Here is a 14919-nt window from a genome sequence, read left to right on the forward strand (position 1 = left end):
AAACTAATCGACCACGTCACCTGACCAGTCACTACAAAAACAGGCCAGCAGCTTGAAAAGCGATGCTTTGTGTTTTGTTCTGAAACAGGAAACTGCAGGATGACCGACAACATTCACACCTCTTCACACCTGCACGTTCACCTGGGAACCTCCCACATCTTGGAAGGGCTGAGTGGTAAAGTGGTGAATTGCAGGTAGGACACAGGCTTCAGTGATAAAGGAAGGTAACGACTGCATGAGAGCGGGTCGAGACACGTGATGCGATCTACTTCCAGGAACAGTCGAGGAAGTCATCTTTGTTTTTGATTACTTCCTGGTCAGTTTAGTTTCTACAGAATCTATAACATCCAACTCTGAGCACATTCACACCCGAGCACAGCAGCTCTGAGGTTTGGTGCAGGTAAACCTTCTCCTGTAAGAGACCTCCAGTAAAACACCTGGAATCTCGTTCATTTCCTTCTTTCAGCGCGGACAGCAGATGAAACCAACATTCCTGCAGCGGCGAAAGGAAACAACTTGTGAGGAGCGAGGACAACAGGGACAGGAAGTTAGGTTTACGCCCGGGCAAGGCTCCAGGTCCTGATGGCCGCCTGCAACTCAACGTTACTAGTTGGACTTTAGGAAGCAAAGGACCGTTCCGAACGCAGTCACCATCAAGGGATCACTGGTGGATGTCGTTGAGGAATACAAATACCTGGATGTCCACATAGACAAACTGGACTGGTCAAGAAACACAGTCTTTCAGTGTCTGCAGGTGTTTTTCACTCGGTGGTGGCCAGCATCATCTTCTATGCTGTGGTGGGGCAGCTGGGTGAAGGCAGCGGACACTAACAGCCTCAACAAGCTCATCAGAAGCTGGTGACATAGAGGAGGAAGCTGAGGCAGCTACTCAGTATAATGGATAATGCCGCTCACCACATGCACGCCATGCTAGTGTCACACCACAGCACGTTTAGCGGAACACTAAGACCACAACAGAGTATCACCTAGCACCATACAGCGCCAAAGACCACAACAGAGTGCCACAGAGCGCCAAAGACCACCAAAGAGCACATAGCGCCACATAGCGCCACAGAGCGCCAAAGACCACCAAAGAGCACATAGCGCCACAGAGCGTCACAGAGCGCCACACAGCGCCAAAGACCACCAAAGAGCACACAGTGCCACAGAGCGCCAAAGACCACCAAAGAGCACATAGCGCCACACAGCGCCAAAGACCACCAAAGAGCACACAGTGCCACAGAGCGCCAAAGACCACCAAAGAGCACATAGCGCCACAGAGCGTCACAGAGCGCCAAAGACCACCAAAGAGCACACAGTGCCACAGAGCGCCAAAGAGCGCCACACAGCGCCAAAGACCACCAAAGAGCACACAGCGCCACAGAGCGCCAAAGACCACAACATAGCACAGAGCGCCACATAGCACTTCTGCCTTGTATTGCACATTTGCACATTTGCAATACACAACTTTTACTTATTTTTATTTTCACTTTTATTTTTGACTTAATTTTTTACTGTATTTTATTCTACATATTGTTCTGAACTGTAATATTGGAGCAAGCTGGCACAATCATTTCTTTTGGGATTAATAAAGTCTTCTCCTCTCTTAATCAGGTGGAAGCTCATAGGACGACACTTTGTGTCTATGCATGAGAACAGAGCCACAGAACTGAGGGAGCAGCTGAAAACTAAAACGTCCCGGCCGTGACGCTTCATTAGTCTTTGTCCACTTCTCATCGCCATCCTGCCGGAAACCAGCAGCGGCAGCAGCCGCCACCTCGGGCTAAAAATAACCAGCAGCTTTAAAGAGACCACTAAATCAGCGGCTGGATCCCAGCAGAGGGACACGGCCCTCTGGAATCCTGGGTAAATCCCCCATGAGGCTGTTGGAGAGGGGACACTGACTCAGACATTTGTGTTCTCACATACAGAACATGTCAGGAACACGTCAGGAACACGTCAGAACTTCAGTTCATGTCTGAAAACAGATTTAAACTGATGTGGAATAATTTGACCTCTTGGTCTGATCTGATCTTTTCTCCTGTATTTTTCCACGATGAGTCCTGAAATAAACACCAGTTTATTTTTGACTCGTTTTGTTTCAAAGAGGAAATCCTGTCTCACCACCCCCACCACACTACCCCAATCCAGATAACAGACACGTTGATGGGGAACTTTCCATTTCCTCTCTGATCGGCCTCCATTGTCCACAGGACGACTACACCTGAACCAGCTCCCAGACACCTGGACGACATTCAGAATCACTCCAGCTGTTTCAGACCTGAGCTGAAGTCCTGACGTGTTCCTGACGTGTTCCTGATGAAGACGTCAACTTGGAAACACGAGGAGATTCCAGAGCTTCTGGTGATGAGGGCCGACGCCGGTGTGGATGAGCTGTAAACAACAACACTGATCTTTCCACAGCAGAGTTTATACGTCATGTCCGGCCTCCTGCTGCTCTACAGGCTCCGCCCCTGCTGCTCTACAGGCTCCGCCCCTCGCCTGGATGTTCCCACATGTTCCTGTTGGTGTGAACGAGTCGGACCCGACAACCTGCTGCTGCTGCTTCACAAACACCAACTACACAACATATTTTCCAGAGTCATGTGTGAAATCAGCTTGAGTGTCTGTGTTGTCTTTCACAAACGAATCACTATCAGTGTTTATGTTTGCTGATATGAAAACGTTTATTACAGAATAAAAAAAGCGTTTTATTTTTAACATTAGAGTAAACACTTAGTTATTAATGACTAATTATTGTTAGTGTCGTCACTCAGGTGTGAGCGTCTTTAACTGGCAGATTATTTTCCTGATTAAATCGGTTATTCCTTCAAATGTAAGAAAGTGAATAAACCAATAAAAAACATTTATTTTAAAATGAAAACCTGCTGCTGTGTTGTTCAGCTGTGAAACACAAACTCTGGATTCTCTGGACTCCACCTGGAGCTCAGGTCTGAAAACAGCTGGAGTCAGAGCTTTCAACACCGTCGAACATCATCGTTAAAACTAAAAACTACTGATTCATCTCCACTTTGACCACAGACAACTTCAACCCAGGCTAACACCTTGTGCTAAGCTAGGCTAATCACGTCCCGGAGTCTGATACGAAAGGTCACAGGACTTTCACAACACATCAGTTTCCAACATGGCTGCTGTTACTCATCAGATGTTGGACTGATTGTTTCAGTTTCTCCAGTTTGAAGCAAACTGACTTTTTAGTTCAAATCTTCTGACAGGTTTAAAAAGTATGTTATCGCCAAAATGATTGAATTCATCACAGAAGCAAACTGGAACTAGAATCACCGTCCTGTGGTCGTATTCCTCCGCCAACCAGAGCAGATACTAACAATAATAATATGAGGTCACTGTGACCTTTGACCACCTAAATCTAATCAGTTCATCTTGGTGAACATTTGTGCTGAGTTTGAATAGATTCCCTCCAGGCGGTGATTAGATATCGTGTTCATGAGAATGGACAGAAAACCTACCAACGTAACTGGTTCCTGGGCGTCACCAGGGCAGAGACATCTTTACTCTACGTCACATTTTAAAATGATCTACAAACAAAACAAACTTCAGCTCGTCACTGAGACGATGCAACACGACTCAGACACGTGACAATAACATGACTCATCCATGTGAGGACTCTGAACGGTCGTGTGTACATCCGTGTTTCAGCCTTGTGTTTGTGAAGTCGACCTGATGACCTCATCGTCAGCCGATGACCTCATCGTCAGCCGCTGACCTCATCGTCAGCCGATGACCTCATCGTCAGCCGCTGACCTCATCGTCAGCCGCTGACCTCATCGTCAGCCGCTGACCTCATCGTCAGCCGCTGACCTCCCTGAGTCTATGAGCTAACGAGCTAAACGAGGGACCGACAGCGAGGTGGACCTGAAGGCAGCGGGCGGCTGCGCCCATTGTTGAAAGTGTGTGAGGCGTGAGGGTGGCAGCGCTGCCTGATGGGTGAGGTCATCAGCACAAACTGGCTGCTGACATCACACTCTGCCGACAGCAGGAGGTCAAACATGTACACAGTCTTGTTTCCATGGACACCAGTGCTGCGTTTAGGGTGCGTGGGAACAAACAACGTTTAAATCAACTACTCATTGATTTCAACCCTTTGACAATATTGTCTGCACTGCTCTGTCAACCTGAACGTTAAATATATGTCACATCAGAACAACTCATGAGTCAACAGGAAGTTAACTGAACAAACCTACATTAATAAACTCAGTTAGATTTACTTTATAAACTCTCGTTTTTTGATGAAGCTGTTATTTTACCGACTGATTTGTGTGTATAGAAATCAGCTGATACGAGACACATCCGTATCAGTTTGTTTGCTGGTATGAAAACTTTATCTTAATAAATAAAACTGTTCTATACATTCTAGGCTCAATCCTAGATATTGAATAGCACCTAATATGTCATTACATTAACATTACAGTTTCCCCTTAAATGACCTATTTCTGTGATTTAAGAGAAAATCTGGGGTTAGTTCCACATGTGGGTTAATCTAATGGATAAAACTATATTAAGTGGTTTTAATGTCCATCGTTTAAAGGATTCAAGTTTAGATTGACAATATTTTAATCATTCCTGACTTTTCATGTTGAAGTTAAGAGTTTTATTTCAGTGGATGTTACTGTGGGATATTGCTGAATGGGTTTTAAACATTCAGATTTTAAAGTGACCACAATCATCTTTCATTAAAATTTAAAACCTGGTTTCAAGTTATTTGATTCACTTTAATGTTAATTAACATTAAAGTGCCTTTAATGAAACTTAACTTAAATGAATGAAACTTAACTTAACAATCACACCGATGTGTTTTACTCAGTGGAGCCTTTCCCACCCCGTGACCTCTGACCTCTGACGGGACCTGGAGGAACTTCCTGCCGGTGTGAGCAGAGAACATGTCCGAGGAACAGAGCCTGAGCTCCGGCAGCAGCTCCGGGTTCAGGCCGGTGGCCGCCATGACCTCGGCCCTGGCCCGCGGCTGGTACCTGGCTCTCCGGACGGTCAACTCCCTCCACATTAACCCGAACCCCTCCACTGAACCCTGCTGGTGTCGGCGGCCTCAGCACCGGCCCCCGTGCGCTTCTCTTACCGTAGACCCGGAGCCAGCCCTGCTGCTGGGACACCGTGTCCGCCAGGATCCGGTCCACCAGCGGGTCCAGGAGGCTCAGTCCGCCGAGCACAGGCTCCACGTCGCCCGCCACCGAGTCCGTCTCCATATCCACTCGGAAAACAGCGAGTTGTTGTTGAACAGAATCTCCCGAAAGTGAAGAGAAGAACCGGGAGAAGAACCGAGAGAAGAACCGAGAGAAGAAGAGTTTCCAAAGCGGAGAAAGTCGCTCTTTAACCGGCCATGGACACTTTGACCGTCCGGGGGCTGTGAGCTAGCCGTTAGCAGAGGTCCGGCAGCCCGGCTCGCTCCGCCTCATGGTTCCGCTCTCCCGGTGGTCTTAGCGGGGCAACACTTCCAACAACCGGCGTCCTGGAGAGGCGGGGAGCCGCTGTCCTTCCTGCCGGGAACAGTTCGCCCTGGAGCCGCTGGAGAGTCCGAGAGAGCCGCTGGAAGAGAGCGCGGCCCCGTGAGCGCGTCTCCGGCTGCTCGTCCCCGCGAGCCCACTCCACACAGCCCCGGGCACGTGCCTGACACCGGCCGCGCTCCCGCGTGAGGAGAGGCACGAGGGCGCGCATTCAAATAAAAACTGATTTAATCAATAAAATAACGTCTCTGACCTAAGGGCCCCTGAAGGACCCTGAGGACCCTGAGGACCCCTGAAGGACCCTGAGGACTCCTGAAGACCCCTGAGGACTCCTGAAGGACCCCTGAAGACCCCTGAAGGACCCTGGGGACCCTGAGGACTCCTGAAGGACCCCTGAAGGACCCTGAGGACTCCTGAAGGCCCCTGAAGACCCCTGAAGGACCCTGGGGACCCTGAGGACTCCTGAAGGACCCCTGAAGGACCCTGAGGACTCCTGAAGGCCCCTGAAGACTCCTGAAGACCCCTGAAGGACCCTGAGGGACTCCTGAAGGCCCCTGAGGACCCCTGAAGGACCCTGAAGGCCCCTGAGGACCCCTGAAGGACCCCTGAAGGCCCCTGAGGACCCTGAGGACTCCTGAAGACCCCTGAGGACCCCTGAAGGCCCCTGAAGGACCCTGAGGACTCCTGAAGGCCCCTGAAGGACCCTGAGGACCCTGAGGACTCCTGAAGGACCCTGAAGGACCCTGAGGACCCCTGAAGGACCCCTGAGGACCCCTGAAGGCCCCTGGGGACCCCTGAGGACCCCTGAAGGACCCTGAAGGACCCCTGAAGGACCCTGGGGACCCCTGAAGACCCCTGAGGACCCCTGAAGGCCCCTGAAGGACCCTGAGGACCCCTGAAGACCCTGAAGGACCCTGAGGACCCCTGAAGACCCCTGAGGACCCTGAAGCCCCTGAGGACCCCTGATGATCCTGAAGGACTCTAAGGCCCCTGAGGACCCTGAAGGCCCCTGAAGACCCCTCAGGACCCTGAAGATGCTTCAGGGTCCGTTTCTAACCCTAACCCTCATTATTTTTGACTTGTTGTTGTCTTTAATTAAAACATCTGATTTATATTTTATGAGATTAAAAGACAAATTCATCTAATAAACATCAGGACTCTGACGCCACCTGCTGTTCTCTGCAGGAAACATTCAAATTTAAATAAAGAGATAATAATGAAATCATTAAAAAATAAATAAATATTGTGCATCGATACAGGAAAATAAAATTGTACATTTTTAAAACGTTTTGTTCAGTTTATAAAAGATGAAAACAAACGGATCAAAACTATTTTAAATTTTTTTAATACATTTTATACTTTTCACTCCGTCATGTTTTATATAGTGTTAAGATACTATATATATATATGTTATTTCCTAATTAAAAACTATATAGAACACAATTACATGGAAAAATAACTGTTGATTTATATGAAATTATATATTTTACACATTACACAAAGTGTAACTGAGAGACAATAAAAGTATCTCTACATGTTTTGATCCAAAAGCAAAAACTAAATATTTTATCAAATTTTAATGTTTATTATTTGTCTCTCTTGTAAAATTCTTTAAAGAAAATTTAAATTAGTTGCTTTTATCTTTCGTCATCACTTATAAATGATGTTTTATTTTATCTGTTGTCTCTGATCTTAAATGACATTTTATTTATTTGCGTCTCGTCTTTGTTTTCTTGTTTTTGTCATCTTTTTTTTTAGGGTGCTGTATAAATAAAGTATATATATATACATAAAGGTTTTGCATATAAATAATGGTAATTTAAAATCATTTGTCTATTGAGAAAAAGACTAATTTACTCACACGTAAGTAAGACATGTTGTTTCTGGTCCTAATCTGCCCCCTAGTGGACGTACTCTGAAATCTTAATTTCTTCAGTTGGACAGAATCTGTTGTCACACGATGATTTAAAGCTGCATGTAGAGAGATGTGACCAGCAGGGGGCAGCAGGACGACACATGCTACAAACAGTACACGTGCACGTGCTGTTCCTGTAGTAATCTTTTATTATTGAAATGTTACGTTTGGATTTACAGGCACATGGGGACAAACAGGGTCACTCAGGTCGTCACAGGGCAGACACATGGCGTCACATGACAGGAAACAGACGTGACACGGAGGCGGCCCGCAGTCTGTGCAGCACACGCATCGCCATCTACAGGTTACAACACAAATAACTTGTACATTATAACTTAAAATACTGTTTATACATCGTGTCTGTTTGTGCTGCACACCCGACGGACGCCGTGTGGATGGAGGGAGAAATGAAAAAACTGCAGATCGGCTGATGACTGTTGACGCTCAGCGAACATTTGACTGAAGAGACGAACAGACGATCAACCACTTAACGTTTAACATCTGTTCACCTGCACAAGCTGCTGCAGAGACTTTCAACTAGAAGCTGTTTCTGTCAATGATACGACCTGATTTAAAGAAACCTGCTTCAGTGCCGACACGAGGAGACGGCGTGAAGGAGCGAGGACGATGAGGACATTTCCTGTGAAATAAAAAGTGGCGTTCTGCTCTGGAACCGTGATTATAACCTAACTTTATATTAAGGCACAAAACACTCGTTAAAACGGGTAACTACTGTAGCGACATGTGACCGAGCTTATCACATGACTTGTGAGGCAGGCCACGCCCACTTTACAAAAACACATCCTGATTGGTAAAAAGGTCAAAGTTCAAAAAAACAATAATATTCAGTTAGGTTGAATGAAGGCGTGAAAAAACAAAATCAATAACAGACAAATGACACGTTAGCATCGCTTGTATACACGATAATAATAACATACCACAGACGTCGTTATCATAGAGTCGATATATTTCACCAGGAGGTTTCATTGATTGATTGTGGCTGTTTCCATGTTGGACTTTTATTTCTTAACAATCAGCCTGAATCATTGAAGCATCATATATTTACACAAATAACAAAGTCTCACTCTACGTCTTAATAAAAAACATTCACACAAAAATATAACATTTGAAATAATTATTAGCACCAGTGTATCAGATAAAATTCTCGCTACGCAAAATGTACAAAGTTGCATAGTGTTGGATTTAAGCCTGGAGGTTGTTAATGAGTGAAAAGCAGCGACAGACGGTGAAAGTAAAACATCAGGACGTGAAATGTGTTCGACCGCGGTGAGACGCAGAAACCCTGAAAGACGCTTCGTCATCGAGTGCACGTGTTCACAACGCTACAACAAAGTTTCATTAACATCTCTCTCCCATGATGCATCTGGATAAAAACACAGCGTCTCACACGATGACAGAAGCTGTCGTTTTTCCACTAGAGGGCGTCTTGTGCAGAAAATAATCTTATATTTTGTAGCTCATTTTCTCACATGTTGTGGGAACAAAACACTCTTACTTTGCAAAATCACTCGTTGTGACTTCAGGCTTCACGAGCTCCAGCAGAGCAGGAACGACGACAACACAACGACGACAACAACTACAAACACACAACAACGCCGACCCGCTGCAAGTGGAGACACAGTGAGCGCCTGTGTCCGAGGATTCCTTCACTGTGGTTTGGTGAGAACGTTCAGCTGAACTCTGTGAAACTCAAACTGACGAAGCTGTTGTGATGAAAAACAGAAAAACAAAACATCGAGCGAACGTTCCTCGAGGCGCCAGGAACACGCGTCGTCGTTCCTGCGTCGGTGGAACTTCCTCTCGTGGTGCAGTCACGTCGGGATGGTGGTTCTGGTTTTTCTACGAGGTTTTTCCACCTCTGCTCAGCTCCTCTCCGCCGCTGAGTTCCTTCTTCACGTTACTGCGTCTCGAGGAATAAAAACTAAAAAAAACCCTAAAGACAAAACAGAATCAGCTGCTTCTCTCAATAAAAACCGTGAACGTGGTTTGAACGATTCTTTTCGCTCTTGTAAAAGAAAATCACAGACGAGAATCTGAAAACAAGACGTTTAAAAACTGTTTTGGTAAAAGTCGGCGTGTTCGCCGGCGTGTTAGCTGTGAAGGGGCGGGAGTCGGGGGGGCGGTGGGGCAGGGTTACGGCCTCTCCAGAGATGGCGTGTTGAAGCAGCCGTCAGGTAACGTGTTCTTGATGTCGTTGAGGTTGGTGATGTCGGCGCGGATCTCGCGGATCTGCCTGTCGTAATCAGTGATCATCTCCTCCTGGGTCCGCGCCACGTCGTTAAGTTCTGTCAGCTTCCTGTCCAGGTCGCTGTCGGCCATCTTGCCCTTGGCCCTCTTCAACGACTCATCAATTTGGTTCAGTTTGCTCAGGTCGACCTTGTCGATGTTTCCTGCGAGACAACGAACCAATCAGAAGCAGTTTTTTCAAATTAAAATCAGCCTGAGTTTCTAGGTTGACTTTTGTTGTCATGGCGACTGAAGCTGAAGACGATTCAACTGGAAGAGTTTTTATTTTGAGTTAATTTCTGTTTCTAAAAAATTTCTCAGCTTCAGCGAAAAGTTTTGTTGTCTGACTAGATTAAGGTGTTAGATCAGATTATATTAGATCAGATTATATTAGATCAGATTAGATCAGATCAGATTATATCAGATTAGATCAGATTATATTAGATCAGATTAGATCAGATTATATTAGATCAGATTATATTAGATCAGATTATATTAGATCAGATTATATCAGATTAGATCAGATTATATCAGATTAGATCAGATTATATTATATTAGATCAGATTAGATTAGATCAGATCAGATCACATCAGATTAGATCAGATTCTTCTATGACTCGATGGCCTGAATCGTATTTGATCTCCAGGTAAAAACAGAGAATCATCTACTGAAGATCTGAGTTCAGTGTCTGAAAGCAGCTTTAGTTGCTCCTGAAAACTCCAGACTTCCTGTTTCCCGTGGAAATGACGTCCGGCTCGTACAGACTCGGCCGTGTTGTCATTTTTAATTCAAGATTACGTGAACGGAGCTAAACGCGACGTGTGAGGACATTGCTCGGTTCTCACCCAGCTGATCCAGCAGGGCGGTGATGGTGCTCAGGACCGTCTTCACAGCGCCCTTGGCCTTTCGGGCGTTGTCCTCTGCCTCCTTGGCGTTGTTGGACGCCTACAGGACAGAAAGCAGGTTTTATATTTATACATTCAGTGTGTGAATCAGCGCGGGAAGCGCCTCATACCATTCCTGCCATCATCATGTCCTGGTCGGCCTCGGCCTTCTTCCTGGCGAGCTCCTGTTCAGCAGCGCTCAGTTCATCCATCATGTTGTCGACCTCGGCGTCCAGCTTGTTGGTGTCCTGGAACGCCTTCTCTGCGTCCTGCTTGGTCTTGGCGGAGCCCTGAGCGCAGACATGTCAATGTTAGAGTTTGAAATTAAGACAGGAGCCGATAGTCGTGGTTTCCCTCAGCTCGTTTACCTTCTGCACGTTGCTGGCGATCCTCTCGGCCTCCTCCGCCTTGTTCTTGGCCTCTCGTGCGTCGGCGGCGGCGTTGCCGAGGGCCGACTCCGCCTGCCTGGTCTTCTCGTTAGCGGCCATGATGGTGGCATTGATGGCGGGGATCTTCTTCATGGCGTCCTCAGCAGCGGTCTTGTTGTCGTTGACCCTCTTGTCGAAGTCTGCAGGAGAAGAAGAGGATGTGAGATCATGATGCTTCCTACAAACTGTCCTCTTTCACAGTTTGATTCATTATTACAGACTTTGATATTTTAAAGGGGACATAGCATGTCCACTTGACCACAAGTTGATATGGTTCCTTGGGGTCTTAATGAAATGTCTGTAACATACTTTGGTCAAAATACCACAAGGATCATTTCAAACAGCTTTTTACCCTGTATAAAACAGCCCTCCACAGAGCGACCTGTTTTGAGTGCCTGTTCCTTTAAATGCTAATGAGCCAGCTCCCCCCTCCCCCCTCTCCCCCCATGATTTTAAACGATATAAATTACATATTTTATCTGATATAAATTATCAAATATGCATCCCACACTTTGTATTCCCCTTCTGTTGTCCTGGAGTTTTAATTTTCCCAATCACATAATTAAATGTCCCCCTCTGCCCCCCCACTACAAGCACACAAGCAGACAGACAGAGAGAGAAAGAGAGGGGTGGGGGGGGGCTATGAAGACCATCATTTACCCCCGAACCCCGACATTCAACGGGTACAACAACAAGCGGAGAAAGCAGAATCGCGGGCTGACCTTATATATACAGTCTATGGGGCTGACCAGCGGAGAAATGCTCGTCCCGTGTGAACAGCCAGGCGGCTGCGCGCTGCCTCGCAGCGGCACTTCCGCGTCCGGTGTTAACCCGGCGTAACGAGTGTGGGGGGACGGGGGTGGGGGGGATGAGGTGGGGGGTGGGCCAAGACCATGTAGGGAGACTTCCAGTTCCTTGTTACGACACAAAACCCAGGAAGCTCAATCGAGTCGCTCAAGCATGACGTTTCTGACGTAGAGGAACTATAACAAAACGTGTTTGGGTTGGTAGACATGAGCCAGATACCCACATTAACCTGGAGAAGCACTAACAAAGTGGAATCTTCATGATATGTCCCCTTTAAGACATAAAGTGAAAGTAAAAAATAAACCCAAACATTAAACATGTGTTAATTAAGGGACATTAATGAGAGATGACAGACAGACAGACAGACAGACAGACAGACAGACAGACAGAGAGACAGAGAGCGAGACACACAGACAGACAGAGAGACAGACAGACAGACAGACAGACAGACAGAGAGACAGAGAGACAGAGAGACAGACAGAGAGACAGAGAGACAGACAGACAGACAGAGAGACAGACAGAGAGACAGAGAGACAGAGAGACAGACAGACAGACAGACAGACAGACAGACAGACAGAGAGACAGAGAGACAGACAGACAGACAGACAGACAGACACACAGAGAGACAGACAGACAGACAGAGGGAGACAGACAGACAGACAGACAGAGGGAGACAGACAGACAGAGAGACAGACAGACGTACCTCGGAGGTCGTTCAGGATTCCCTCTGCCTCTCTATACGTGGACTGACCCTTCCTCGCCGCCTCCTCAGCCAGAGCTTTGGCGGCGTCAGCCCGAGCCAACAGCTGATCTGCGGTCTGTGGAAGAGAAACAGGAAGTGGAAATGTCTCGTGGTGTAACGAATGACAAATTTACATATTAGTGTAAAATATATTTTTACTGTCGCTGTGACTTTTTAAATTGATAATAGTATATTATTATAATAATAATAATAATGTACATTTCAATCCAGAGATGAAGTCAAATCAGAGCAGATGTATGTGAGTTCTGTGCGCACGTGAACTGTGCATGTTAAAAGCAGTCGAAGTGGTTGTCATGGCGACTGAAGAAGAGGAGGAGTCATGAGTGAGAGGATTTTAGATCCTGGTGAACTTCACACATGTAAAGAGTGAACGGTTCACAGCGTCTGACTGGACGATAAAAACTTTATGGATCACAACAGTTGTACAAAGTAAGAGATCTGTGTGAAAGAAGTTCTGTTCATTATGAAAATGGCTGTGTCCTGTCGTCATGGAAACCGACCTGCTGCTCACTCTTCCCTTTCTCCAGCAGTTTGCGGACTTCCTGCTCCTTGGCCTTCAGGTCGTCTCTCAGGTCGTTGTACTCCTTCTCCGTCTTATCGATCAGCTTGTCCAGGTCCGACGCCTCCTTCTTGATCTTTGTAGCTTCATCCTGAAACACAACGACCGAGAATAAGAAGCGAAGCCACGAGACAAAAACGAGGCACAAACGTGTTCGATGCCGGCGCTCACCTCCAGAGCCTTGGTGTCGAAGGGCGGGAGGCTGGTTAGGTTGGCGAAGATCTTCAGGGCCTTGTTTCCGGCGTCCTCGGCCTCGGCCTGAACCTTGTTGGCCTGTTTCTCCAGATTCTTCGCCAGCTCCTTTGCCTCGTTGTACCTGAACCGCCGAGAGAAGGTTGATTGTATTTTGTGGAAAATGACGCCATGATGACATCATGTGACCATTACACACTCGGTTGAAGTCTCAAATTGGAAGAAGGAGTAAAGGCTTAAATTATGTTATTAGAGGTAACGTGACCAATAACCAGAGGTAACCACTTCCTGTCAGAGGTAACCCAACGACGGATCAGGTATGACTCACTTCTTGTTGAGCTCGTCAACTTCCTGGCTCGTCTTGCTCTCTCCGTCCAGAGTCTTCAGCAACAGGTTGTACGCCTTCGTAGACGTGTCGTTGGCGTCTTTGGCGATCTTCTCGATCTGATCAGCGTCCATCTTGTGCCTGCAGAAAAACACAGATGTCAGTGCACTCTACTAATGTGCTGAAGACGTGTGTGTGTGTGTCTGTGTGTGTGTGTGTGTGTGTGTGTGTGAGGCGACTGTAGGTGGCGTTCTTACTTCTCGGCGAGTCTACGTGCCTCCTCAGCGAGCAGCGTCATGTTGTTGGGCTCTCCGGCGCCGCCGGGCGGTTTGATGTCCTGTGGACGACATCAAGTCAGTCTCTGCTGACAAGCTCTTAGGTGTGTAACAGTTGCCGCGACAACAGCGCCCTCACTCACCACTTTGCTGACGGCGTCCCTGGCCTTGTCCAGCTCCTGCCGGGCTCGGTCAATCAGGTTCTCTGCGTCTCGGACTCGGCCGCGGGCGCGGTCAGCCTGAGCGCCGGTGTCGTCCACCGTGCTGCGGATGTTCTGCAGTCGGTTCCACTGAGTGGTCAGAGTATTGTTGATGGTGTTCAGTCGATCCAGCAGACCTCTGTCCACGCCTGAGGGGTCAGAGGTCACAGACGTTAGGAGAGGTCACAGTTCTGGAGCAGCAGCAGCTGCCGTGATGCTAAGATCAGTAAAGCTGATCCCCGTCAATTCAGTCTCTACAACCCCTGAAGCATCCTGGGAACTGTAGTTCCATTAACTTAGAGCCATGTGTGTTACCTTTGCTGGTCTGAGCCTCGTCCAGCAGATCCATGATGGCTCGCTCTGCCTCCTTCAGTCGGTCCTCAAACGCCTTGTCGCTGACCGTCTCCTGACCTGAGCCGAGGTTATCGATCAGAGTCTGCAAGTCGTGAAGCTTCTGCCTCTGCTGGTTCACCTGGAGACACACAAATACCCCTTGTCCATGTTAAAACAACACCAACACAAACACACACACACACACACACACACACAGCGGTGCTCTGACAATTGTGGCCGTACGTGCACCGCCGTCCTCACCTTGTCTCTGACCAGACTATAGCAGGAAGGACACTGCTGGCAGCCCGGCACCGAGCGGTTGTAGAAGTAATTCTCCTCACACATGTCACATCGAGCTCCAACGAAGCCCGGACGACACTCGCAGCGTCCGTCCTCTTTACACTGACCCGACTGAGAGCCCTCAGGGTCGCAGTCACATGCTGCAGGTCACACGTCAGACACACGTCAGACACAACTGGAGCATATTCATCC

The 14919-nt window shown here is 47.5% G+C and overlaps 2 protein-coding genes across 2 annotated transcripts in view; both read right to left on the reverse strand.

Annotated features, from left to right (window-relative positions):
- Window positions 1–5754, reverse strand: part of rasal2 (RAS protein activator like 2) — a 47563-nt gene extending 41809 nt beyond the window's left edge. Inside the window, exon 1 of the mRNA XM_034614319.1 lies at window positions 5114–5754. Within this exon, the coding sequence (XP_034470210.1) occupies window positions 5114–5240 (127 nt within the window). The 5' untranslated portion in view covers window positions 5241–5754. The remainder of the gene's footprint in view (window positions 1–5113) is intronic.
- A 1790-nt stretch (window positions 5755–7544) lies between these two features.
- The window catches only part of lamc1 (laminin, gamma 1), a 38996-nt gene continuing 31621 nt past the window's right edge, over window positions 7545–14919 (reverse strand). Inside the window, exons 17-28 of the mRNA XM_034614323.1 lie at window positions 14689–14867; window positions 14410–14566; window positions 14038–14243; window positions 13877–13956; window positions 13623–13760; window positions 13274–13418; window positions 13044–13193; window positions 12484–12598; window positions 10914–11113; window positions 10677–10835; window positions 10507–10606; window positions 7545–9824 (exon numbers count right to left, since the gene is read on the reverse strand). Of these exons, the coding sequence (XP_034470214.1) occupies window positions 9568–9824; window positions 10507–10606; window positions 10677–10835; window positions 10914–11113; window positions 12484–12598; window positions 13044–13193; window positions 13274–13418; window positions 13623–13760; window positions 13877–13956; window positions 14038–14243; window positions 14410–14566; window positions 14689–14867 (1886 nt within the window). The 3' untranslated portion in view covers window positions 7545–9567. The remainder of the gene's footprint in view (window positions 9825–10506; window positions 10607–10676; window positions 10836–10913; window positions 11114–12483; window positions 12599–13043; window positions 13194–13273; window positions 13419–13622; window positions 13761–13876; window positions 13957–14037; window positions 14244–14409; window positions 14567–14688; window positions 14868–14919) is intronic.

This window comes from Hippoglossus hippoglossus, chromosome 17 (assembly GCF_009819705.1).
Source record: "Hippoglossus hippoglossus isolate fHipHip1 chromosome 17, fHipHip1.pri, whole genome shotgun sequence".
NCBI lineage: Eukaryota > Metazoa > Chordata > Actinopteri > Pleuronectiformes > Pleuronectidae > Hippoglossus > Hippoglossus hippoglossus.